This window comes from Astyanax mexicanus, chromosome 18, assembly GCF_023375975.1.
Source record: "Astyanax mexicanus isolate ESR-SI-001 chromosome 18, AstMex3_surface, whole genome shotgun sequence".
Taxonomy (NCBI): domain Eukaryota; kingdom Metazoa; phylum Chordata; class Actinopteri; order Characiformes; family Acestrorhamphidae; genus Astyanax; species Astyanax mexicanus.
Window position 1 is genome coordinate 44,478,176 of NC_064425.1, and position 27,600 is coordinate 44,505,775.

Sequence of the window (27,600 nt, forward strand, 5' to 3'; positions counted from 1 at the left end):
CCAGGATTTTAGATATTTGACTTGGTCAATTGCTTGATAATCTCTTTTTTATTTTATTTATTTGTTGTTGTTTTTTCGTGTTAGTGAACATTGCAGTGTGATACGGTTATATATATATATATATATATATATATATATATATGACTGGTTAGAGTAATATGCACCATGTTAGTTCAAAATATTTATGTGCAAACTAAAATGTATTTAATAGAAGCATAAGACCTGCTTTAGTTATTAATACCAGATTATAAGAAATTGATCATGAATTTTAAAGTGATTTAATAGTTCAGATTTGATATTTCCAGGTTTTTCAGGATTTTTTTTTTTGTGTGTGTGTGTGTGTGTGTGTGTGTGTGTGTGTGTGTTAGTGAACATTACAAGGTAATTTATTGACATATATATGCGATAAAAACTGTTAGATATTTTTTTAAGGGAATAAATGACTGGGAAGAGTAATTTACATGATGTCAGTTCAAAATATTTCTGTGCAATTTAAAATGTATTTAATAAAAGCTTCAGACCTGGTTTAGTTATTAATACCCAGACTATAAGAAAGCGATCATAAACTTTTAATGAATTTTAAAACGCTTTACCAGTTCAGATTTGATATTTCAAGGTTTTCCAGGATTTCAGACACTTGATTTGGTCAATTGCTTGATAATCTCTTATTTTATTTATTTTATTTTATTGTTTTTTTTTTTTTTGGTTTTTTGTGTGTGTGTGTGTGTGTGTGTTAGTGAACATTGCAATGTAATATATTGACATATATATGCGATATAAAGTGTTTGAAGTTTTTTTTTAAGTTTTTTAAGGTATAAATGACTGGGAAGAGTAATATGCATGCATAAGAGATGCATAAGACCTGCTTTAGTTATTAATACCCAGATTATAAGAAATTGATCATTAATTTTAGAATGATTTAATAGTTCAGATTTAATATTTCCAGGTTTTCCAGGATTTCAAATTCTTGATTTGGTCAATTGTTTGATAACCTCTTATTTTATTGTATTGTTTTTGTTGTGTGTATGTGTGTTAGTGAAAATTGCAATGCAATATATTGACATATATATGCGATATAAAGTGTTTGAAGTCTTTTTGAATTTTTTTAGGGTATAAATGACTGGTAAGAGTAATATGCACAGTGTCATTTCAAAATATTTCTGTGCAATTTAAAATGTATTTAATAAAAGCTTCAGACCTGTTTTAGTTATTAATATCCAGACTATAAGAAAGCGATCATAAACTTTTAATGAATTTTAAAACGCTTTACCAGTTCAGATTTGATATTTTCAAGGTTTTCCAGGATTTCAGACACTTGATTTGGTCAATTGCTTGATAATCTCTTATTTTATTTATTTTATTTTATTGTTTTTTTTTTTTTGGTTTTGTGTGTGTGTGTGTGTGTGTTAGTGAACATTGCAATGTAATATATTGACATATATATGCGATATAAAGTGTTTGAAGTCTTTTTGAAGTCTTTTTTAAGGTATAAATGACTGGTAAGAGTAATATGCATGCATAAGAGATGCATAAGACCTGCTTTAGTTTTTAATACCAGATTATAAGAAATTGATCATGAATTTTAAAGTGATTTAATAGTTCAGATTTGATATTTCCAGGTTTTCCAGGATTTCAGATTCTTGATTTGGTCAATTGCTTGATAATCTCTTATTTTATTTTATTTATGTATTTATTTCCTGTGCTAGTGAATATTGAAGTGTGATATGTTGACATATTATTATATATATATTTATGCGATATAAAGCGTTTGAAGTCTTTCTGAAGTTTTTTTTTAAGGTATAAATGACTGGTAAGAATAATATACATGATGTCAGCTCAAAACATTTCTGTGCAAACTGCTATTGAATTTGTTTTTCGAGGCTTTGATACGATTCAGAGCCCTCTGGCTGTTGGAGTCGTCTTGCTGATTCTGTATTTGCTTGTTTTGCTGAGTAATTTTGTGACTATATGTTTTATAGTGATGGATAAGCGTCTGCACCAGCCGATGTACCTGTTCGTGTGTAATTTAGCCATTGTAGATCTAGTCTACTGTACGAGTGCATGCCCGACTATGATAGGTATCCTTATAGTTGGTTATAAAACCATATCTTATGTACTTTGCCTTATGCAGATGTTTCTTTTCCATTACAGTGGATTGATGGAAATGTTGGCTATATCTGTCATGGCGTTCGATCGTTTCGTTGCTATAAGCAGTCCTTTAAGGTATCACTCCATTCTGAGTAACTCACGCTGTATTTTAATCGCTATTTCTCTCTGGGTTGTGGGTTCTGCAATCATGGCTGTGCTTCCTGCTACTATTGCTCCTCTAAAAATATGTTATTTTAATGTAAAATACATGTTTTGTGATTATGCAACCGTCGCCCGAGCAACCTGTGTAGATCCTGAACCCTATTTTAATCTCATGTCCATTATGACAGCTGTTGTTTGCTTTGGAACACTGAGTTTCATCTTCTTGTCGTATCTAAAGATCGTTATCGTTGTCGTGAAAACGTCCTCAAATACAGACAAGAAAAAAGCCTTCAACACCTGCGTGAGTCATTTAATAGTCATAATCTCCTTTTATGCACCTTCTATAACGCGAATAGTCCTAACCAGGGTCGGTGTCTTGTTAACCATAGAGGAGCGAAACGGGTTGATGATTCTGTCAATTCTTGGACCCGCTTTGATAAATCCTTTTGTCTATTGTTTAAAAACAAAGGAGATCAGAAATAAAATATTTAAAATTGTCAAAAAGATGTAACAAAGCAGCAAAACACTGTTTCCTTACTTCTTTACTGCCTCCAAAATTGACCTTTTCTATATTGTTCTATATTTCATTGTTTCAAAGTGCAATAAATCTTTTTTTTTTTACTAAACTTTGTCTTTAGCCACTTTTTATCTTATGTATTACATTCTCATATTAAAAAAAACGTATCTGCAGTATATACTAAATATATATTAAAAGATAATAGGAAGAGAGCACTTCAGTTTCTGAATCAGTTTCTCTGGTTTTGCTATTTATAGGTTTATGTTTGAGTAAAATGAACATTGTTGTTTTATTCTATAAACTACAGACAACATTTCTACCAAATTACAAATAAAAATATTTTTTTTCATTTAGAGCATTTATTTACAGAAAATGAGAAATGACTGAAATAACAAAAAAGATGCAGAGCTTTCAGACCTCAAATAATGCAAAGAAAACAAGTTCATATTCATAAAGTTTTAAGAGTTCAGAAATAATCAATATTTGGTGGAATAATGTTGGTTTTTAATCACAGTTTTTTTTTTTATGCATCTTGGCATCTTGGCATGGTTCTCCTCCACCAGTCTTACACACTGCTTTTGGATAACTTTATGCTGCTTTACTCCTGGTGCAAAAATTCAAGCAGTTCAGTTTGGTGGTTTGATGGTCAGGGCCAGGGAAAGATGAGACAAAAACCTAGCAAGGAGGTATCAGAGGGCAGGGGGAAAAAAAAGTAACAGAGATAGCAAAAAAGGCCGAGCACACACAGAAACACGGGCAAGAAACACACAGAAACACCGTTATCCAGCTCAAAGTAGCTCCACACCTCCTTACTAGAATCCGGAGAGCCCTGACATTTAAAACCAGGCATTAATAACTTAAAAAGTGAAGATGAAGCTCATTAAAAACCTCTGTTTACATCATATAATGCTAGCTTCAGCAGTCTGAAGGGTGTTTGTTGGGTAAACTGTTTCTTTAACATTTCTGGATCTCAGAACGCTGTGGGAGAACGGAGGTGAGCTACTCATCAAATAAAAGAACTTTAATCATGTTTTACTTCAACAAAAATAAATTTTACACTATTTTACACCATTTTCTACTTTAAATGAGCTGCTGGTGTATCTTTAAAGCGTGAACGAGCAGCTCAGTATCTGTCTGTTAAGATACGAACGTGCCAAAGTCAGAGCTCACCTGGCTCTTAAGTGGAATGATGATATGCCACACAAGGCGTATTTTTTCGGTGCTCACATGATACCAAAGACACAACGACACACCCCTAAATCAAGCTGCATGATCTGCAACTGACTGGTGCACTATATAGACCACTAAAATAGGGCCCTTTGTGTATATAGAGGATTAAATATGATCTTAAATATGATCATTCCTTTGATAAATATTACAATATGATAATAACATGCTTTTGTATCTGTCTTTAATATGTACATTAAAGGACTGCTATACATCCTGCTGAGAATTGCATGCACATTCTTACGTCATATCTCACCGTGGTCTCTAGTGTCACAGGAGTGGATTTATAAACTGCTGCTTCGGTGCGAATGTTTTATCAGGGTACATTTAGTGAATGTTGAGCATTTTAGTAAGGTTATAGTGGCAGTTTAAGATACACAAAGAAGCAAGAAAAGCATTGTGAAGTTTTTATTTTTTATTATTATTATTTAGCTTCTAGTTAGTAACTAATACTTATATAAGAAAAATATATAAAATCTGATGTATTCCATACATTATACATTATATATTCTGTATATATACATATTTACTGTACATGCATGACTTTTTTTTTTATTTTACAGTGAGCACTACTACACTACAGTTATACAGTATTAATTGGAGTTTAAAATTGGTTTTAAAAGACGATTTTAATGGCTGAAAATATCAATTCAACTCAAACTCTTACAACTGTTACAGAATTCTTTCTAACTGGATTTCCAGGAGTTTCTCCAGAGTTTTATCCAGCTGTTGGACTTCTTCTTCTCCTCGTTTATCTTATACTTGCAGGAGGAAATCTTTTCACCATTGCATTTGTTTTCTATGAAAAAAACCTCCAAAAACCTGCGTATTTAATCTTCTGTAATCTCGCCGCCGTGGATTTCGCTTTTGGAACTGCGACCATGCCTAAAATTATTTCTAAATATCTGTTTAAGGATGAAACCCTGTCATTTTATGCCTGTTTTATACAAATGTTTTTAATCCATTATTTAGGAACTGTCACTTCCTTCCTTCTGCTTGTAATGGCTATCGATCGATTTATTGCTATCTGTAACCCCCTCAGATATCCTACAATTGTTACGAACCAATCAGCTGCAGTTATTTGTGTGATATCTTGGATAATCCCAATTTGTTGGATGATGGTGATAATCCTCCAGTCCATTGCTTTATCCTACTGCAACTCCAACATCATCCAGCACTGCTACTGTGATCACAACTCAATTAACAGACTGGCCTGTGGTGATGCAGGAGGTGCACGCATGTTCGCTTTTATTGCAGCGATGATCGTGCTTTTAGGACCCCTCGCGTTTATTATATTCTCCTACGTTTCCATCATTATAGCCGTCTTTAAAATCTCCAACGCTCAAGGAAAGTACAAAACCTTCTCCACATGCAGTCCTCAGCTCCTCATCATCTGTCTTTACTATCTCCCGAGATGTGCCGTCTATGTGCTGGATGTTACAGTGCAAATGAAAATCGACGCTCGCATCATGATCGTTATTTGGTACAGCCTCTTTCCTCCGCTGGTGAATCCCATAATATTCTGCTTCAGAACTAAAGAAATCCGAGAAGCTTTGATAAAGAAATTAAGAAAAAGAAGGATTAAAAATCTTTCAGGTTAAAATAAATGAAATTTTGTGTATATCTCCATATACAGTAGTAATATAGTGTTTATACATTGAATTTTCACTTTATTATATAAAAAGAGTATAGGTTTGTTGGCATGCAAAACCATTGTATATCAATTTTAGACATCTTGCACTTTTTTATGTAATTTGATTTTTTTTTTTTTTACATTATATACACTATATACAACCAATTAAAATGCTCCAAATCTTTACTTAAAGTATCCATCCTTCTCATGTACAATACAAGATGAGAGATGAAAGTTTTTTTGTGTAACTTTGTGTAGCGATACAATTCTTTATAAAAAAAATAAATATTATGTATATGTGATTAAATATGATCATTTTACAGTAATTGTTCCAATAATTCTGTAAAATTCAGTAAAAAAAATACATTTATTTAATCAAATGTAGGTTCTATATCTTTATCTGACCAGATATAAGATTTTGTGTGAATTTTTTTGTAATTGTCATTAAATAGAACTTTGAATGTTCTTATTTATTCTTTGTGCCATTTTGGTATCATATCAATCTTTGTTATTTTATAATGATTTTTAAAATAATTATTTAATTTATTTTATATACTTGTTTTTTGGTCTTTGCGACTGTACTGTAAAGGATGCTTTCCAAGTTAAAAAAAAAAAAAGTCATTTTCACTTAAGTGTATACTCACTTTTGTACATTAATGGCTGTGTGTTGAGTTATGTTGAGGGCACAATAAATTTACACTGTTATACTGCAGTTGTACACTGACTACTTTACACTCATTCATACAACATTCATTTTTCATTAGTATTGTAAGTTATTTTACATTTTATTCCAGTGTCTTCGTGAATGATGAAACATACGCCTAAATAAAGCTAATTTTATAATATTTAATGTAAAAAAACATAAATGCAAGAGGAAAAGAATGGCAAGAATTGGTGACAGGTGTGACAGCTTTATATATTATACTGTATTTATCTAATAATGTATTTATCTACTTACTTACTTATTTATTTTGTATGTGATTTTTTTTTATTTTGTATTTGGTGTAAAAAAATACACTAAATAATAAATAATAAGTATTTCTTTGACTAAATATAATGGGCCTTATTATACACCCTGCATAAGGTGTGTCGCGATGCTCGTTGCTATCTTACACCCCATCAACAGTCTATTTTCACGCCTTGTTCCCGCACCCGAGTTTAGGAATAAATCTACACTGATGGGCGTGGTGGTCTGGAAATGAGGTGTGTTCAGGTAAATTTCTGGCGGAAAACGCAGGAGCTCCACTGACTGATTAAAACCCTGACAACAGTCAACAGTCAGCCGCACAATCCTAAATAAAGCTAATTTTAGTTTTAATGTAAAAAAAAAACTCATCCAAATAAAAGAAAACAAAAAAAAAAAATAATTCATACCATATAGTGGTATGAAAATGTTTGGGCACCCCTGATAATTTTCATGATTTTCCTTTAAAAATCATTGATATGAATGTCACGTAAACTTTTAATGGAAGTCAATGTAAAAAGAGTTTATTTCAGGTCATTTTGAAGAGTTTCTATTGGTTCGTTCATCAAGAATATTTGGCACAGTGTAAGGGACAGTTTGTCTGTTCAAATTATATAGTAAAATAAAAAATTTAAAAAAAAGAAGATAAGTGTTTTTCATTGGACAGCAACGATATACAGTATTTAACCAAAATTGTGATCTGAACAACCAATTTATAAATGATTTATAATAAATCAGAGGTGCCCAAACTTTTTTTTTTTTTATCGCACTGTAATGATAGATTGCTCTGTTGATTAATGTAATTCATGACCGCTGTGCTCAGCCATGCTCAAAGCTCAAAGTCTCAACAGTAAGGCTTTAAAAACTTCAGCCAATGGGCTGCTAGTGTAAACTCACTGAGCGCTGAGCACAAGAACAGCATCTGAAGAGCACAGGTCAAACTATTTAAAGAAAAGTATGTTTCTCTATGTTCAGACTGAAGCTTGATTGATTTGGTTAGAAATAATAAGACAATAATGTGATTTTAATGTGATTTAACCCTTCTGTTATGTTCATTTGTCAGGAACAGTAATGGTGTTCTTGGTCAATTTGTCCCTGTGCATGTTTAATTATCCAAAAGAAACCAAAAACTACATTACATATTATTTTATCAATATTTAATGCAATGCTATTTTTTTAACTCTGACAGATAATCGGGAACACTTTATAATAACTTTTATTAATATATTTTTAACTATGATCAGTAGCAGAATGTTCTTCATGTTGCGTTTTAGACATTTTTGATATTTTTGATATTTTTGATATTTTGTCAAGTTTTTGAGCCATATTCAGTTGATGATAATGTTTATAATTTTATAATCTTTACTGGCACAAAAAACATGGGTACAAAAAAGTACTTTTTTGTACCTCAATATAAGATACATAGTAGAAAAATACAGATTTGTATTTAAAAGAGCATAAAGCTTGTCACTGGAGCTGTATCTTATATTGAGGTGAAAAAAGTACCTTTCAGTGAAAGTCCTTTTTTGTACCCATGTTTTTTTGTGCCAGTAAAGATTATAAAGATTTTAAACAGTATCATCCACTGAATATTAACACTAAATCTTAGAAAGTGAAATTTTCTAAATTTAAGGCAATAAATCTTATTTTCTTCTCTGATAAGACTTTTTGTCTTACTCAGCATTGTGTGTAAGTGTTAGATTATTTTACTTATTTTAGGGATAATGATCTTAATCATTCTTACTTAGAAATTTGTACCTTATTTTAAGTAATTTGAACTCAAAAGAAGCATATTTTATAAGTTATTCTGATTCTTGTGTCAAAAACAGTGACTTTTTTTTAGCTTGATTTAGGTGTTACTTCACTCATTTTGAGACTCAGCCATTGCTTTTTATAAAAATTCTTATTAAAAAAATTTTGCTTACCCCATTGGCAGATTTTTTTGCTTAATACACATATATTTGTCTTAATTTGCATATATTTTGTCTAGTTTTTGCCAATGGATTTTTTTTGCAGTGTAGAACTTGATGATCCAAAATTGTGAAATTAAAATATATATATGTGTATGTATATATATATATATACATATACATACTATATATTATGAAAAACGAGTGAATTATCCTGATTGAAGCATTACCTGTTAGAGGTAAGGAACAGCACTGCACTAAATATTGATAGAATAATTAGTAATGGAGTTATATATTCACACTGTTTTTTTTTTTTTTAGGATTTTTTGGTTTATTTTGGATAATTAAACATGCAACATGTTCCTGACAAATGAAATTAACAGAATGGTTAAAGGAAATCACATTATTACCTTTTGGCCGCAGGTTAAATGGTACAAATCTGTACCTATTGCTGTTAGAAATGACTTTGTACTTTAGAGTACTTTGTATAATAATACAAAAGTACTTTTATCGTACTTAATACTCTTTTAAGTACAAATCTGTACTTATTGCTGTTAGAAATGACTTTGTACTTCAGAGGGAACAAATCTGACCCTGTAAAGACCAATATTATACCTTTGAGGTATACAATTATACAATTATTAGAACAAAAAAGTACTTATATCGTACTTAATACTCTTTTAAGTACAACTCTGTACTTATTTGTCTTAGTGTGTATACTGTAATTACTGATGTAATTGTTTTTCTTTTATTTTCTTTTATTTCTCAGATGCTCTCCAGCAACTCTGAGCCAATAATTTACACAAACATCACGACCAACATCGATGAGTTCGTCCTTCAAGGCTTCCCCGGACTCCAAACTCAATATTACAAACTGCTAGGAACCTTCTTCTTCCTGATCTACTTAGTTTTAGCAGCTGGAAACATCTTCATCATCGTGTTCGTATCGTACGAGAAGAGTCTCCACAAGCCGACGTACGTTATCTTCTGTAACCTCGCAGTAGCAGACCTGGCGTTCGGGACCACCACTCTTCCCAGAGTCATTGCTAAGTACTGGATGTCCAACAAGATCATTTCTTTTCACGCTTGTTTCGTTCAGATGTATTTCGTGCACTTTTTAGGAGCTACCAGCTCGTTTCTCATGGCTTTAATGGCTCTGGATCGGTTTGTCGCCATATGCAACCCTCTCAGATACCCAACGCTGATTAAAAACTCCACTATCGCGATTCTCTGCGCTGCGGTTTGGGCGGCGAACCTCCTCCAGCTCGGGGTGATCACTGCACGAGCCCTCAGTTTAACATACTGCGGGCCCAACCTCATAGCTCAGTGCTACTGCGACCACTTCTCCATCATCAAGCTGTCCTGCTCGGACATCACCTCCGTCAAAAACACCAGCCTAGCCGTGGCTATCCTGGTGCTCTGGGGTCCCTTAATTTATATCGTGTTCTCATACGTATCCATCATCATTTCAGTCATGAAAATCGCGAATAAAGAAGGAAGATACAAGACCTTCTCCACCTGCACGCCTCAGCTCTTCATGATCTGCCTCTACTACCTGCCCAGGACTTTCGTGTACCTGGCCAGTAACCTGGGCCTGGACCTGGGGACCGATCTCCGCATCCTTCTGACCATGATGTGCAGCTTCTTCCCTGCTCTCATCAACCCCTTCATTTACTGCTTCAGAACCAAAGAGATTAAAGACATTTTAATCAAGAAATTCAAGCAAAGACAGACGAGAGTAGACGGGAAAAAATTATTTAACACAAAATAAATAATATCATGTGATGTGCTGCAATATATTATAATTATACAGAACAATGTGATTTTATAGAAATAGAACTAAAAACAAAAAAAAAAAAAAAAAAAAATTGAGTATATATATATATATATATATATGTATGTATGTATATATATATGTATATACATATATATATATATATATATATACGTATATGTATATATGTATATACGTATATGTATATATGTATATATGTGTACATATATATATATATATATATATATACATATATAATCTTTTTTATATTTTCATAAGTTTATGTTTAAAAATGTGTATATATACATATAATAATAATTAATATAATAATAATAATAAACATATAATAATAATTACCATATTTTGCCATGTTTTTATCCCTATATCAGGCTTTTACCATATTTTTCACCATTATTTTTTAATGTTATAGGTAATATATTATTTGCTATGCATTTATGGATTTGTAAAAAAAAAAAACTTTTAAGCAAAGTATTTATTATATAGCTGTTTTACATATTTTACAAAAATATATTAGCATACATTTCAGAACTACAAGCAATAACTATTAATAAATAAACTAAAAAAATATTTTTTTTTTTTTTACAATTAATACTAAAAACTGGGTTCTCAGCCTGAGACCCACATTTTCTCTTGGTCATTAAGTTGCAACCCACTTTTATAGAATACAAACATATATATATATTTATATATACATGTATCCCAATGTAATATTAGAGCTCTGGCAGCAGATGGCAGCACAAAAACAGTCCTACGTATGAAATAACTTTTCTCCAAACACTGAAATTGAATTACTGCATTATTTCTTTATTCAGGATCATACAAATACTGAGTGGACTGAAATAAAAAAACATTAAATTAATCTGTTCCTGTAAAAAAAAAGAAAAGAAAAATGAAGAAAAATTACAACAGCAGTGAATAGAGTTTGAAATGATGTTTTATAACAGAGAAACTGTTTGCGACTGAAACTTGATGTTTTATGTATGCAGAAACCATGGCGTTACACTAAAAGCATGTTCAAATAATCTGCTCATCTTCACTGTGAAGGTCACTGTCCTCCGTCTGAGTGACAGGTAGCTTCGCTATGTCCTCAAAAACGTCTGAGTAGGTTTTAAAGTGGATCCTTTGATTTAAGAGGTTCTCCCACTGTTGTGTGGCTTCGATGCCAGCTGTATCTGAGGGCACCCGGGCATCTCTGAAGGGTGAAGGGACGGCGAGTACGAGCTGTCCTCTGGACCAGTCTGTAAGACAGAAAAGACAAAAGGATTTTAAAGTCACACTGGGGGAGTTAAGAACAAGTTTACAATAATGGGTAAACTACCAGATTAGCATAAAGAGTAGCATAAAGAGTTGGCGAGAGCTCAGCTCATTGTATGGCACCATTGGCTGGGACTATGAATCGGCCATGTGGAATTGGGCAGAATGTACGGTTGCCAAGTATATACTTGAAACAAGGGGCTCAGGCCAGTTTCCATATTATACTCAGCAACTGGAGTCTTGGAACAAGTGATTAAGGCCAATTCCTATTTTATAATCAGCAACCGGGGTTGTTGGAACAAGCAGTTATGGCCAATTCGCCATATTATACTTGGCAACTGAAGTGTTGGCTCAAGCATTTCAAGACGAATCAAATTTGACACTCGAAAACTGGGGTCTTGACACAAGCGTCTGGGCCAAAATCAGACCTGGATTTGAACTGGAATGTTTTTAGTATTATTTTTGCTATCTGGCTTGTAACATCATTTTACTATATGATCATTACCATAGGAGACTAGTAGAATTTATAGAATACAACACAGTTACAACTAAGCCTTCATAATAAGCAATTCATTAACAAGCAATTCCATTAAAACAGCTCGGTTTCACACATTCATAATAAAATATAGGTGCTATACAAAAATAAAACAGATTTTTTTTTGACTTTCTGTGGAAGTCAGTTTAAAAAGAGTTCATTTTAAATGAGTTTAAATTTTTGTATTGAGCCATGTCACATCAAAACAGACAAAAAAAACTGCAAAAATGTGTCCCTTAATGTGACTAATGGTACAACAAATCCTAATAGTAATAACAGCATAGTTAACTAATTAATTAGCTTCTCATGATTTAGCAAAATATGTTTATGTTTTAAAACTCAAAACACTTTATATGGAAAGGCTTTGGGAGCCAGTGTTTGGGAGCGATATGATAAAAATATTGTACCACGATATATAAAGACATTTATATCGATGCACATGTTTACAGTCAAAATGCTCATTACTAAATCTTAAAAAAAAATCCCTCTTTAAATACTTTCCCATACTGAGTTGACTTTTACTCAAACTATTTTGCAATTAATCCAATTAAACTTGACTGATTATGCTCTCTGTATTTTATTTTAACGGTGGGTCCATGTTATATATGCTTAAAAATATGTATATTGTCGGTACCACTTTAGAATAATGGTTACTAATTAGGTTGTAAATGCCTTAAAAATCATTAATAATCAGTTATATAATACATACGTAGAAAGGGCAACAATGACCTGTAGTTTGTCAAATAGTGTACTATATTACACAGCCGTCTATATTGTTGCCCTTTCTAATTATGTGTTATAACTCATTATTAATGATTTTTAAGGCATTTACAACCTAATAAGTAACTATTAATAAACTAATTCTAAACCATTTATAAACCCTTTATAAAGGTAGTCTTATTTTAAAGCAGCACTATGTAGGATTTCCTTGATTATTGATCTTTCTTTTAAAGAAGTGAAATTACAGCTTGAAACTCACTGCAGCGCTGCATTGAGGTGTAACAGGAGGAAAAGCGGTGCTCTCGTGTCTGTGCCGGAGCTCCTCTGAGCTCAAACCAGACTCTGTAAGTTTTCCGAGGCGGCCGCGACCAACGCTCGCGAGAACTGCGACCTGCTTTCCGACCTTTAGTTCTAACAGTTCTACAAGAAAAACTGGTTCATTCTTTATAAACTAACATACAGACACTCTGGTAGAAGCTGGAAACAGACCGAATATGTCTGTGAAAGCCAGAAAACGAGAAAGAGAAACTAATCCGCCTGAAACATTTATTACACTCTACAACTGTAGGGGGAGCCCATGAGCACAAAATCTCAATCCTACCTAGTGTAGCTTAAAAGTACCATATTGTCAATGCGATAAGAAAATGTACTATTATACGAGGCGATATATCGTCATATTGCCAACTTCTAAGATCATACTGCAACTTGCCAGCAGAGGCTCTACCAAATCAACCTACCAAATCAGATCAGATCAGATTAAATGAGATCTTTTGTCCCCTTACCTTCAGCTGAAGGTCCACGTCTGTTCTCCTGGGCACAGATTACGCAGAGTTCCTTCTCACAGTCGTATTCAGAGCAGGTGAAGGAGCTGTGGCTCTCAGTCTCTGAAGAGCTCTCTGCCACCCTGGCTGCACTGAACGATCTGATTGGTTGTTTTTCAGGTGGTCCTGTGATAGATTGAGTATTATCTCCTGCTCGGTCAAGTCTCTTCACCTCATCTTCTGTAAGAAAACATGGCGGATCTACCAGAATCAGTTCAGGGCTCAGCGTTTTCTTGGAGATGACGTGAGTTTGATGGAGCCTGCATTGACCGTCCTCCATATTGGCAGCAGGACTTTTCTTGGTGTGGGGTTTACAGTGTAAAGACTGGCAGGTTTGATGCTTTTCTTTTCCACACATGGATGGAGAAACTTGAGGGCTCAGTCTTGGTGGAGATTTCTTTTCCCACGGAGCTAATCTGAGTGGGGTAGCTTTGCTAACATGGAGGTTATGGTCCATACTAGAACAGCATGGCGTGTAGGTGCTGTCAATCTCATAGTACTCTAGTTCACTTCCTCCAAATCCAGTCAAATCCAATCCACTGTAGCTCTCAGCTCCTCTCATCAGCTCTCCTGGCACTATCAGATCTGGCTGCTTGCTGCTTTCATTGGAAATGTCTTGGAGACCACCGTCACCGTGGTCCAGGCTGAACGCCTCATTGTCCATGCTGTACGGTTTCACTGGTAGAGCCTGGCATGCTTGACTTCTTCTTGGCTTTTCGAGGCAAAGTTTGCCTTGCCTCTTCAGAACACAGCAAAGAATCATAACCAACACAATGAGGATTATGGGAAGAACAATAGCGATGATCCACAATGGCGCACTTTTATGGGCTTGGAGACAAGCGTCTCTGTGCTCTGCCGCATTTAAACAAGTCCCACACCACGAAGAAGAGACGTTATGCAGACAGACACACCAGCTATCATCTGAAGAAGATAAAACACAGTCACTCCCGCCTTCACAAGGCGGATTAAGGCACGTTTCCTTAAAGCACGGCCTCAGAACACAATCGTCCGCAGATTTACACTCATTCTCGTACAGTAAAGCGCTGGGTTTGGCCTCCACCATCTCGCTCTGTCCGCTGAAAGGTAGAGTGTGCCCATTGATTTTGACGTACTCCACACATCCTACAAATCCTGAAAGATAAAAAAAAAAAAAACACGATTGAAAAACCAGTGAGAACAGCAAGATTACAGCAAATAACATTATATTGGCAAACCAGCGCCTGTCCCCCCAGATCCCACTCAGCTGATTATCCAATATATTTAAAAGCACATTCTGATCTGTTCGGCTCAAGCGTCATGGCAGCCGTCCAGCTGCAGATGGGATAAACCTTTTTAATACTTTTTTTTTTTTTTTTTTTCGAGCGCATTAATAATACAAAAAAAATCAATATTGAGTATTTTACATTGGCTTGAGATGTGGGTCAGGAAATCAGTTTAGAAACAGATGTTCACTGAGGAGAACATCTCCTCACAGTTTTGCTGAAACATGAAATTTAAAAGTTTTTTTTTTTTCCCAAAGTTTCTGTCAATAACCTTTACCTACATATCACAGAGTATCACAGAGTAAAACCACTTTAAAAAACTCTTTACTACTACTATTACTACTACCTTCCAGACTCTGCTGATCACAAGATGCTATGGCGATCACACTCTCCAAGCTTCTGATTGCTCACACCTGGTCTTGTTAGTATAAATACCCCTCTGTTTTCGGTTGCCCTTCACAGTTAGCTCTTCTACAACATGTTTATTTTGATTGTTTTCCTTTTTTGTTTTCGAACCGTTTTGTGTTTTTTTGACGATTATCTTGCCTTCCCCTCTGTATCGATTGTTTCCTCGTAACTTACGTAAGCTTAACTACTTGGTTAATAAACTTTATATAAACTTAATGTGGATCTGTTAACACCTGTCATTCTGTATCCTGATGGTAAATTAATCAGTTTTGAATGATTCTTGTAAATTTACACTTGTAAATTTCCTGTATGAAAATGCACACTACCACAGTACATCATTACATTTCAGTACATTTCATTTTTCCTTCTGCAAACACTATTTTTTTGACAGATGTGTTTCTGTTTGATCACAGAAAACAATTTTATATTTAATAATTACACTCATATTAAATTCAGATGAGATCCATTTCTGACCACAAACGTATAATTATATACAGTAAAATGTACTTTTTTTTAAGAATTAAAAAATTTAACTCTTTAAGAGTCTTAGATAACATATGATCGCACTAAATATAGTGTTAAAAATAAATACATTTATTTAATTCAACAATATATGGAGCCATATATTAACTCCATGTAGCTCTCACCAGTGTTAACACATTTTACCACATATTTTAATATTTTCTATGTCTGTATGCATGGATTATTTTTTAGAAGTTTACCCAAAACTATTAACCAGAGTATCTATAAGAGATTATAAAATTTGAGCTATATTACAGAATAAGTTATTTTTTATTTTATCTAAGCTTTACAGTTTTAAGAACATCAGTGGCCATCAAAAACTGAACAGAAAAACAGAAAAAAAAACATTAACTTGGGTGGAGACCCTTATCCACTTTCCAACCCAACACCAAATGGGGGAATAAAGCCTATAGAATCAGGTCAATTACCCAAAAAGGCCAATTAATACTTCTACATTGAATTAAAAACGTAGCCTGATGCCATAGCCTACTCATAAATGACTCCAGATGGATAGAATATTCCATTTCTGACGTAGTGCGGTACTAACCTGACTGAGGATCTCCAGGTGAAGCAGATCCAAGCATGATCATCTCCACTATGAAAGCAAGGTGGCTGATGATGCTGTGGGTGATGTCCATCACAGACTGTTCATCCAGGAACAGAACGACGCTCTGTCTGAATCTGCGGAGGAGGAGGATGTGCCACCGTCCATCAGACACACCTCTCTCCACACCCAGATCCCACTGCTGTCCTGAGCTCACATTAGTCAGAATATACACAGGTTTTCCTTCAGATATCTGAGAAATAAAAGGAAAAAAACAAAGATAAATCAGTTTGTGTGCCTATTGAAGTGCACATTTATTGTACGGAGTGTTATTCACTTTCTTAAGTTTGGGGTGGAGGGTGGATAAGGGTCTCCACTGGTGAAGCTGCTGCTTCGTGACAGAAATACTGAGTTGCTAAGTGGAACTATTACCTGCTTAATTCAAAGTTTAAAGGCTTTATTAACATTATAAGTCCCAATAATCAAAAGAAAGAGCGCCATCTACTGTACCCACCCAGAGAAAGAGCAAGGACAATTGTGCTCTCTCAGGACTCCGGCAGCTGATGGTAAGCTGCATGACCGGGATTCGAACCAGCAAGCTCCCGATCACAGTGACATCACAGTGTTTACATTTATAAAGTTAGGTGGCCTGTATCTGTCTGGTCACTGGATAAAAAATGACTGGAAGTCCTTATAATGCTCAACATGGTGTCGGTTTATAGACAGTCATATTTTTCTACAAAAAGTTAGTTAATGTTAGTGGCGATACCCTGCCTTGATGTGGAGATCTGTGCAAGTGCAGCAGCCAGAACAAGCCAAAAAATGATACGTATTTGTGCATAATTGAGCCACTATAACTTTATAATTTAAATGTAAGTTTTAAGAAGCTCTTTAGAAGATGAGTGATTGACAAAATTATTTAAAATGTTTTTTTAATTGTCAGTTTTGAGTATTTTGAGTAGTTCTTACCTCAAGTTTTAAAGATGCTGTCCTGCTCCAAAATAGAATTAAAATACTGTTTTGTTTGAGCGTCCTGAATTTAATCTCGAAGCTGATGAGTCCGTGAGTGGCGCCATCTCTTCCGTCGAGGAAGGCCTGAAGCAGCTGGTTCCTGATATAACTTTCCTTAACAAAAAACTCAATGTAGGCCCCGTCAGTGAAGAATAACGCATTATCCTCAGAGATATCTGTTACAGAAAGAGAATAAGTCTTATTAACTGATTGCAGTGGGATTTTATATAAAGTTATTGTGATATGGAATATAAGGAAATTACTGTAGGAACAGTTGAATCCGGTGAAATTCTCAGCACACTGGCAATAGTGATCGGACCAGAGATCCTGGCAAACGCCTCCATTCAGACATTTACTAACGCTGCAGGGAGCGACGCCTGCCCGTGGACAGCTATAAAAAACAATAAAAAGAATCACATTTATGAATAAAGCCACTATCTGGCATCTGATTTCGTTATATATTGAATATTCAACTTTTATAAGCCTAATTTACTCCCTGTACTACTCCTAATGTTACCTATACTCGGTATCTTCTGGCAGAAATAACACTAAATAACACTATTAAAACTATAACTAACTTAATTCACAGACGGTATATATACTGTATATCTCTAACAACATCAGACCAATTATGCTTATAGTTTTATGTGGCTTTATTTACCTAAAACTACAACAATTGCATGTCTTAAGGAGTAACTACACTAAGAAATGTGTTTCTCTGTAATAATAAAATAAATCAGCCCTGCTTAAAGTGCTTAAAAATGAAATTTGACCATATTTTGATCAAAAGTGCTTAATCCAAATTCAAATAGAATAAAAAGAGTCCAAATAAAATAATAAAAAAATTAGATGTTCTTTATTGTTCTTGGTTTACAAGTTTAAGTATATGAGCTGGTGATGCCAACTGTCTTTTTGAGTGCAATTAATCAGTTTTTAATAACAGAGCAATATTTTCTTTGTGCTGGTTAGATTAGCAGGTCCTGCTGGAAAATGAAAGTCCAAAGCTAACAACTTTTATAGAGATGAGGATTTCATTTTCCAGCAGGACTTGGCACACTGCCCACACTGCTAAAAGTACCAATTGGTCTTATATAATATTCTAATTTCCTGAGACACTGATTTTGGGGTTTTCATTGGCTGTAAGCTTCATAATCATCAATAATAAAATGAATAAATGCTTACAATAGATCACAACTGAATTACTGAAATAAAGTAACTTTTCCATGATATTAACATTTTTTTTAGATGCACCTGTGCATTATATATTTACATTACTCTTGTTTTCAGTTATTAATCTGCATTTTTCCCAGAATACATACCTCTCCAGTATTTTGTTGGAGGTCAGAGCACTGAAAGCATCAAGTAATACATTATTCACTTTCATATTCCTCATACATCCAACAAAATCGTGGGTCCTGACTTGACCTGATCTCAGTAAAATAACATCAATGGTCTTCACTCCTCCAACGGTCAGGTTATGGGTCCTGATATCCAGAGTCCTACAGGGAAAATTCACACAGTTACTAGTTATAATAATGTACAATACATTAAAACGTTACTGGGCCCTATTTTAGTGATCTATATTTCTTACAGTCATTTTTTTTACTTATTTGAGTAGTTCTTGCTTTTCATAATCTGGATTAGAACATTACTCAAATATTCACTATTCACTGTATAGCTGTAACTCTACCTTTTCACTACTGATGCTCTCAAACACTTTATTAAGAGACAAGAAATTCAAGTAATATTCAATTAATAAAATATATAGTAATGCCATAAAGAAATGCAACACCAAATCCTACCTGTCTCCTCCAATGGCGTCATGTTGTGACATACAAAAGTCTCTGGGATCATCAGCAGAGCAGCTGTCCACCTCCAAAGACGCCATCTGACAATCAAACATATACTTTATATCATACGAGTATATATATATATTTATATATATATAAGGCATAAACCGAATCTTTTATATTGTTTGATAGTAACTGCAAATAAAAATCAGAGCTATGAAATTAAATTGCACGCTTAATCTGCCACTATGATTGGCAAATCGCTGGTTCGAATCCCGGTTATGCAGCTTGCCATCAGCTGCCAGAGCCCGAGAGAGCACAATAGGTCTTGCTCTCTCTGGGTGGGTACAGTACAGTAGATGGCGCTCTTTCTTTCCCCTTTATCACTCCTAGGGTGATGTGGATCAGCACAAGGCTGCGTCTGTGAGCTGATGTATCAGAACCGAGTCGCTGCGCTTTCCTCCGAACGTTAGCGCTGTGATGATGCTACTCGGCAATGCTACAGCATCAGCAGCAGTTCAAAAATAGGCAGAATCTGACTTCACATGTATAGGAGGAGGTGTGTGCTAGTCTTTTTAACCCTCCTTGTGTTGTGGCATCACAGCTGAATGAAGATTAATTGGAGAAAAAAACTGAAATGTACAGTAATGCTGGTGTAAGGAAAAGTATCTTACGTTTCCAGTTCTCCTAACAGTGATGTTGTGGAAGTTTCCATCAGCCACTGGTTTTCCCGTCTCCAGTCTTGCGACCCCTGACCCCAGATCAAACGAGAGACACAGCCTCCCGTTAACGATCTCCAGAGCCAGAAACTCAGAGGTGGACGGATCACCAGGGTTATACAGGAGCAGAGAGTTGAGTTTAACGGTGGCGAACTCCAGAGAGATGAAGTTATATCTGGGATCTAAAGGAGGAAACTCCATGTAGGACAACTCCTCAAATCCACAACTGTGCTCTTCACAGTTCAGCCCGGTCACACCTGAAAAGCACAGGTGCGTTATAATAAACACAGTGTACAGTACTGGCTGATATGGACTAAATGTATATGTTTCTTTTGATTTCTTGATCTATCTATCTGTCTGTCTGTCTGTCTGTCTGTCTACCTACTTATCTACAATCTGTCTGTCTATTTAGCAACCTATCTACCACCTGTGTCTGTCTTTTTACCTATCTATCTACCATCTATCTGTCTGTCTGTCTGTTTACAGTCTATCTGTCTATTTACCAACCTATCTATCTATCTATCTATCTATCTATCTATCTATCTATCTATCTATCTACTTGTCTATCTGTCTGTCTGTATGTCTGTCTGTCTATCTATCTATCTATCTATCTATCTATCTATCTATCTATCTATCTATCTATCTATCTACTTGTCTATCTGTCTGTCTGTATGTCTGTCTGTCTATCTATCTACCTACTAATCAACCATCTATCTGTATGTCTGTCTGTCTGTCAGACTACCTATCTTCCTTCTATCTGTCTGTCTGTCTGTTTACAGTCTATCTGTCTGTCTATTTACCAACCTATCTATCTATCTATCTATCTATCTATCTATCTATCTATCTATCTATCTATCTATCTATCTATCTATCTATCTATCTATCTACTTGTCTATCTGTCTGTCTGTATGTCCGTCTGTCTATCTATCTACCTACTAATCAACCATCTATCTGTCTGTCTGTCTGTCTGTCTGTCAGACTACCTATCTTCCTTCTATCTGTCTGTCTGATCTCACCAAATGGACATTGGCAGGTGTATCCAGTTAAGAAGTTTGAGCAGTTGCCAAGCAAACAGGGGGATGATGCACAGTGGTCTATGGTGAAGTCACAAAATCTTCCTGTAATAAATAAAGAGAACAATCTATTAACTTAGAATATTTGAATATTATACAGTAGTAGACCAATTGGTACTTTTGGTACTATTGGTCCTGCTGGAAAATGAAATCCACATTTTATAAAGGTTATCAGCACTTTGGACTTATATGGATATAACACAGTGGATCAACACCAGCAGATATTAGACATGTCTCTCCACTAAACCATCACTGATCATCAGTAAATTTCATTTAATTTAGAAATCAAGGGATCAGGGTCTGGAGGAAGAGTGGAGAGACACACAGTCCAAAGTCAGTGCAGTGTCTACTAGGAGATTTTACAGCACTTCATGCTTCTTCCCTCTGCTGAAAACATTTTTTATGAAGATGTGGATTTCATTTTCCAGCAGGACTTGGTTGGCACACTTCCCACTTACTGCCAAAAGTACCAGTCAGTCTTATATAATATTCTGATTTTTGGAGACACTGATTTTTGGTAAATAAACGCTTAAAATAGATCACTCTGTCTGTAGTACATCTATGTAATGTATGAGTTTCACATTTACCTTCATATCCAGGTCTGCATTCGCAGAAGAAGCCTCCTTGTATGTTCCAGCAGGTCCCCCCGTTTGAGCACATCACGTTCTGACATTCATTATCAACGATGGAGCAGTGCAGCCCTGAGAAGCCCTCTCTGCAGTTGCAGAAAAAGCCTCCGGGGTTGTTAAAGCAGGTTCCTCCATTATTACAAAGGTTCTCCATACATTCATCGATATCAGACTCACAGCGAGCCCCGGTAAACCCAGCCAGGCACGAGCAGTTAAACACTTCAGCGTAGTGGGGCGAGACGAAGACGAGGCGGGAGCTCTCTAACACTGCAATCTCCTGGCTGATGTGGATGTTTTTGTTGCAGGTGGCGCCATTCTGGCAGGGTTTCAGCGAGCACGGGTCACTGGTAATGTGAGAGATGTTAACGTTACTCTGGGCCTCGAGCAGCTTCTTGTGCATGTTGGAGATGCCACTGGCTACGTCTCCAGTCAGGAAAAGACCGTTGTAGCTTTTTACAGCCGCCAGAAGAAGCATCTTGTCTCCTTGAAGCTTCATCCCGAATACGTGGGTTTTAGAAGCTTGCAGATTGAAGAGGCTGTCCAGAGCCTTCACGAATTTTAGATACCTCAGTGAGAGGAAGTCCTCGAGAGACGATAAAGAGACGTAGAACAAGACGCAACTGTCCAAAGACAAATTTGTGAATCCTTTGTAACTCACATAGATGCTGTTGTTTACCGACGGGTGGAACTGATCACTTGCCTCCACTGTGATGTTGTAAGTGGCCTCGCCTTGAAATGGAGATGACCACAAGTCGCACTTTCCAAATGGGAAACTGAACATTCTCGTCGGTCCACTTCGTAGAGTGCAGTTGAACACGTCCGATACGTCCAGATCGTCTGGTTTCACGTCTCCAATTATTCCTCCTGGGAAGGAATTGCCGTAATACTTAACCAGGATGTTGATATTCCTTTGTATGGGCGGATTGTCATTTTCGTCTAGCACTTTAACCTGAAACAAGGTGGTGGAGGACAATGGAGGAGAGCCAGCGTCTTGAATGACGACGTACATTTGGAAAAGAGAATTGCGTTCACGATCCAGCGTTCTGGAAGTAAAGAGAGCTCCATTAGAGGTCAAGGTAAAGCTGTTTTCCATGGCAGGCATCTTCAGCCAGAAGGTAAATGGACCTTGGTTTGGAGGAAAGTCATCGTCTACGGCCGCCAGTGTGGTCACTAATGTGCCATGTGGCTGGTTTTCCCTTATATATCCTTCTGTGATTGTGAGTCTCGGGGCGTTATCGTTGACGTCATTGATGGTGACGACCACAGTTGTGCTGCCTGTGACTGGAGGTGATCCTTCATTAATTGCAACAACTGTGAGATTATAATGAGACCACATTTCTCTGTCTAAATGATTGTTAACTGTAATAATCCCATTCACAGGATTGATGCTAAAGGAGTTGTTGTAATTTCCACTTTCTATATCATAGGAGAACCTGCTCCATTCCAATACAACGTCTTGATCGGAGGCACTGACTTTAAGTAGAAACATTCCTACTAAGGTATCTTCCCGTACTGAGACTGTGTAAAGAGGAGATTCAAATTCTGGAGGATCATTTTCATCAATTACATGTATATGAACCAAGGCTTCATCAGTGTTAAAGCCAGTGATTATGCCTCTATTTTTGGCGATTATACGAAGAACAGCATGATTTTGCCCTCTATTCCTCAAATCTTTGGAAGTATACACTTTCCCACTGCTTTCATCAACGGCGAAGCCTGTTTTTTTACCGCGACCAAAAAGTAAGTACTCAACCTCTCCATTAACCCCCAAATCAAAGTCTACAGCATGCACATGTCCAATTTCTGTTAGCGGAGGCAGAGTCTCAGGGACAGAGAAGTTGTAAAGATGCTTCTGAAAAGTAGGTATGTATTCGTTGACATCTATAACTTGAACATAAACATGGGCTACGTCAAACAGGTTGGGATTTTCGGTGTTAAAAGCTTTAACAGCAATTTCAAAACTCTGCTGTTCCTCAAAATCAAAGATCTCCAAAGTACTAATCGTTCCATTTCTGGAATCCAAAGAGAATAATTCTATCTTTCCCGACAGCATCGAATACGTTATATGAGCATGACTTCCACAGTCCATGTCCGTTGCCACTACTTGAATCACTTCAGATCCAATCGCAGAGTTTTCCAAAATAGATGCTATATACTCAGAAGAGGTGAAGACTGGAGGATTGTCGTTTATGTCTTTAACATTGATAGTCACATTAATTCTCCCAGTCTTAGAGAACCAGCCTCCATCTTTGGCGAGGATAACAAAATGATGGGCTTCTACCTTCTCAAAGTCAAGAGATTGCTCTAGCTTTATTAGTCCTGAAAGAAGGCCAGTGGAAAACAGCCCATATTCATTCAATTCTTCATCCCTAGATTCAATAGAATACGAAATCAATCCATTAACACCACTGTCTTCATCACTTGCCTGAACTTTCCCAATAACTGAGCCCTGAGGAAGGTCTTCAGGGACGGAAAATGTGAGATTATTGTCTGGAAAATGTGGAGAGAACGAATTTTCAAACGTTACTTCAATCTTTATGTCAGTTTGGGATGAAAGCTGAGGTAAACCTTTATCTTTAGCCGTAACTACAAGACTTAAGACGTAAGGATCCAAGCTTTGGCGTAATGTTCTGTTCAGAAGTACTTTTCCACTGTGGAGCTCTATCTCGAAGTAACGTGATCCATTTCCACCAGTGATGAAGTACTCAACACTGCTTTTCACTTCTGTTAATTGGAGAAGCTCTGCTCCTACTTGTAAGTTAAAAGGAACTGACATAAGAGATTTGAAGGGCAAAAAAGATGGTGGGAAATAATTGTACGGAACAAAAGTCACTGTTACAGTGGTTGAGCTGTTCAAAGGAACAGTGCCTCCATCAATTGCTAAAACAGTAAAATTGAAGATTTGGGGTTCGGAGTTGATGATAGTGATGGGTTGTTTGGTTAAAATGTCTCCAGTAGATGCATTAACAAGGAAATTATCATTTGGTGGGTCTGAGAAGAAGAGGATTTGGGCATTTTGTCCAAGATCCCTATCAACAGCGTTGACTTGTAAGAGGAAAATTTCAGAGGCTTTGGTTTCTGGTATGGTGGCGAAGTATCTGGACTGAGAAAACACTGGTGGATTATCATTGACATCCATGATGGCTATAGTGACTTCTGTACTGATGCTCCAAGCTGAATCGTTGGCGATTACTCTAACAATATAAAGATCTTGACGTTCTCGATCCAATGGGCCGGCCACAACAATAGTTCCTGTGTTTTTATCAATGCTGAAAGGAGTCTGCTCAATCTGGTCAAGAATTGAATATGTAATTACAGCATTTTCTCCAATATCCTCATCTGTGGCTGATATCTGAAGGACTGGAGATCCAACTAATGCATCCTCTGGAATCTCGGTAAAGAAAATCTCAGTAAAACGTGGCGCATGGTCATTTACGTCTAAAATAACTATGTTAACGACTGCAGTGGAAGTAAGATTGGTGTCACCTTTATCTATAGCTTTAATGATAAGCTCATACTCTGGTATGTCTTCTCGATCTAGGCTCATCGTTGTTGAAAGAGTGCCGTGAGTTTTATCGATTATAAAAACCCCATCAATGTTACCAGACAAAATACGATATTCCACTTGAGCGTTTGCGTAGGAGTCAGCATCAATCGCCAACACCTCACAGACCCTGCTTGCAGGTATGTTCTCAGAGACCTCACACCTGTACTCTTTCTGGGTGAAGACAGGTGGGTTATCATTCACATCGCTGACGTTCAGATGAACTTCAACATACGTGGAAAATGGAGGAAGACCTGAGTCTCGAGCCTCAACTAAAACATGGAATTCTGAATTCGTCTCAAAATCCAAATATTCAATCAGCTTCACCTCACCAGTCCTCTGATCCAGCTCGAATACCTCCTCAGCGTTCCCAAAAGACAGGTACAAAGACACTGGTCCACTTCTGGTTGTCTCTGTCTCAGAGACAACAGCCACTACAGTTCCTAGAGGAGTGTCCTCAGGAAGCGATTGATTGTATACGTGGACGGCAAGACGAGGAAAATCTGACGCATTCTGAAACCGTACGGTCAACGTGGTGGAATCCGTTCTGGGGACGGCTCCTCTGTCCTCCACGTGGACATTGATTGTAACTTCTCTGGATCTTCTAAGGGCATCCATTGAGAAGACAGTCCCCCTCTTAGAGTTAATGGTGAAGAGATGGGCATGTTGTCCATCCAGGGAGAAATTCAACTCAGCATTCCTTCCTTCATCTTCATCCTTGGCAATCAGTTCACATACGATTGATCCTGTAAGACAATTTAAGGGAGAAGGTGGTGAACATACTTAATTCAGATCTAAATGTGCAGTTAAAGAAGTTATATGTATTATATATTTTTGGGTTGACTCATAAAATTATCAATAGGTTTGATCAGAAGTACTGGTATCTATTGACAGCAATGCTTCAGGCAGTAGGTCCCCAGTTCTAGTTCCACACCCTGAGTTGCCAGGTATGGAACACAATAGCATGCAAACATAGCCTGCTTCAGCCTCGGCATCCTTCTAAAAGACTTTCATGACCAGGGGTGGAGTAAAACACATTTAAATATTTGATTGAATTGCGACATCTTAGAGCCCAGAAGGACTACAAGACAGAAGCTGAGCTGGTTATTTTTTTTCCTGAACAGGTAAGCACTGAGCTTCAGCTAAAGTTTGCTGACTTTAGCTAGATAATATATTACAACCTGGCAACCCATGTTAGCTTCATATCTAGAACAGAGGGGGAAGGGAAGACAGCTCTTTACAAACTCATAAAATAAACATAAAAAGACCAGTATGTGTGATCAGATATTACGAAAACATGCTATGTTTAAGTACTGGCATCTATGTTTAGAACCCAGAAGGACTACAAGACAGAAGATGAGCTGGTTCTTTTTAGGGATGGGCATTTTCAGTAATTTCAATTAATATTTTAAGTGCTTGCATTTATACTCAGCTGGATATTCAAGGCAGTGAGTATTTGATCAACCAGCCTGACATAAACCAAAAATGTGACAGTATATACATTTAATTTACCTACAAAATAAATGTTGCAATTGCAAAATTATTGAACTTGTCTGGCGCTCATTAGCGTAGGTTCAATTCCCTCAAACTGGCTACCCAAGTTAGCTTTACATCTAGGGAACAGGGGGCAAGACAGACAAATGTTTCCAGTGTTTGTGGAGAAATTGGACCGTGATCGACATTTACTACACACAGTATTGCTCTTTTAAACAATAAAAACCCAATTCTTACCTTTGGCCAGTTCAGCAGGAACGTTGGCCACATATGGTCCATAAAGGAACTGTGGTGAATGGTCATTCACATCCTGAACTGTCACCAGAACAGTGGCTGAGCTGGAAAGAGGATGGCTGGGATTTCCATCACGACCCACTACAGTAAAACTGTACCAAGCTGTGCTCTCTCGGTCCAGAACTTCAGTACTGAATAACTCTCCGGTCGTTTCATTGATGGAAAAAGGTAGATCAGCTCCCTCTAAAGAGTACCTTCATCAAAATGCAGTAAAAGTAGGCATCACATTATGATTTCAGAAGATTTAAACAGATTCTCATTTAATTCTCATTTAATACACAATGTCCATTTTATCAGCTCTTTTTACTATTTAGAGAACTGTAGTCCGGTATCTGTTTCTATTCATACTTTGTTAGGCTCCTTTTAACCCTTTTAGACCCTGCATAAAGTATTTGAGAGCTGTTGTCCATCAGAATACACCTCGAACTAGCCAATGAACAAGTTTATAAACCAATGAAACAGAAGCTTGGCCCCGCCCACTGCAAAACACTGGAAAAACAGCAACTACTATAGCCATTAAGAGAAAGTACCAGCTAACTTGCTAATTTGTTAATTAAATGGCTAGTTTAAAGTGATTTAGAACACTTTTTAATGTGTTTAGGGATGGTTTGTGAAATAAAAAGATCCATATGAAATATAAAATGATACACAAAGGCTTCCAATGCAATGGAAATATTTTTTTAT

The 27,600-nt window shown here is 36.3% G+C and overlaps 4 protein-coding genes across 4 annotated transcripts in view; 3 read left to right on the forward strand and 1 right to left on the reverse strand.

The window, feature by feature from the left end:
* Positions 1 to 1,361: 1,361 nt before the first annotated feature.
* On the forward strand, positions 1,362 to 2,868 carry LOC111192161 (olfactory receptor 1M1-like). The gene has a single exon (XM_022668795.2). The coding sequence runs from the start codon at positions 1,826 to 1,828 to the stop codon at positions 2,759 to 2,761; it is 936 nt and encodes a 311-aa protein (XP_022524516.2). The 5' UTR covers positions 1,362 to 1,825; the 3' UTR covers positions 2,762 to 2,868.
* A 1,544-nt stretch (positions 2,869 to 4,412) lies between these two features.
* Positions 4,413 to 6,428, forward strand: LOC103042009 (olfactory receptor 2AT4-like). The gene has a single exon (XM_049467065.1). The coding sequence runs from the start codon at positions 4,627 to 4,629 to the stop codon at positions 5,593 to 5,595; it is 969 nt and encodes a 322-aa protein (XP_049323022.1). The 5' UTR covers positions 4,413 to 4,626; the 3' UTR covers positions 5,596 to 6,428.
* Positions 6,429 to 7,477: 1,049 nt separating this feature from the next.
* Positions 7,478 to 10,365, forward strand: LOC103022509 (olfactory receptor 2AT4-like). Its single transcript, XM_007258563.3, has 2 exons — positions 7,478 to 7,546; positions 9,271 to 10,365. Exon 2 carries the CDS (start codon positions 9,271 to 9,273, stop codon positions 10,270 to 10,272), a length of 1,002 nt encoding a protein of 333 aa, XP_007258625.2. The 5' UTR covers positions 7,478 to 7,546; the 3' UTR covers positions 10,273 to 10,365.
* A 638-nt stretch (positions 10,366 to 11,003) lies between these two features.
* The window catches only part of LOC103022204 (protocadherin Fat 4), a 28,671-nt gene continuing 12,074 nt past the window's right edge, over positions 11,004 to 27,600 (reverse strand). The window contains exons 7-17 of the mRNA XM_007258562.4: positions 26,860 to 27,110; positions 21,543 to 25,874; positions 20,899 to 21,000; positions 19,838 to 20,139; positions 19,176 to 19,261; positions 18,693 to 18,872; positions 17,637 to 17,764; positions 17,332 to 17,549; positions 16,366 to 16,615; positions 13,588 to 14,757; positions 11,004 to 11,534 (exon numbers count right to left, since the gene is read on the reverse strand). Of these exons, the coding sequence (XP_007258624.3) occupies positions 11,311 to 11,534; positions 13,588 to 14,757; positions 16,366 to 16,615; positions 17,332 to 17,549; positions 17,637 to 17,764; positions 18,693 to 18,872; positions 19,176 to 19,261; positions 19,838 to 20,139; positions 20,899 to 21,000; positions 21,543 to 25,874; positions 26,860 to 27,110 (7,243 nt within the window). The 3' untranslated portion in view covers positions 11,004 to 11,310. The remainder of the gene's footprint in view (positions 11,535 to 13,587; positions 14,758 to 16,365; positions 16,616 to 17,331; positions 17,550 to 17,636; positions 17,765 to 18,692; positions 18,873 to 19,175; positions 19,262 to 19,837; positions 20,140 to 20,898; positions 21,001 to 21,542; positions 25,875 to 26,859; positions 27,111 to 27,600) is intronic.

Coding starts and splice junctions, on each gene's coding strand:
- LOC111192161 (XM_022668795.2), top strand. CDS start 1,826: ATGATGTCAGCTCAAAACATTTCTGTGCAAACTGCTATTGAATTTGTT.
- LOC103042009 (XM_049467065.1), top strand. CDS start 4,627: ATGGCTGAAAATATCAATTCAACTCAAACTCTTACAACTGTTACAGAA.
- LOC103022509 (XM_007258563.3), top strand. CDS start 9,271: ATGCTCTCCAGCAACTCTGAGCCAATAATTTACACAAACATCACGACC.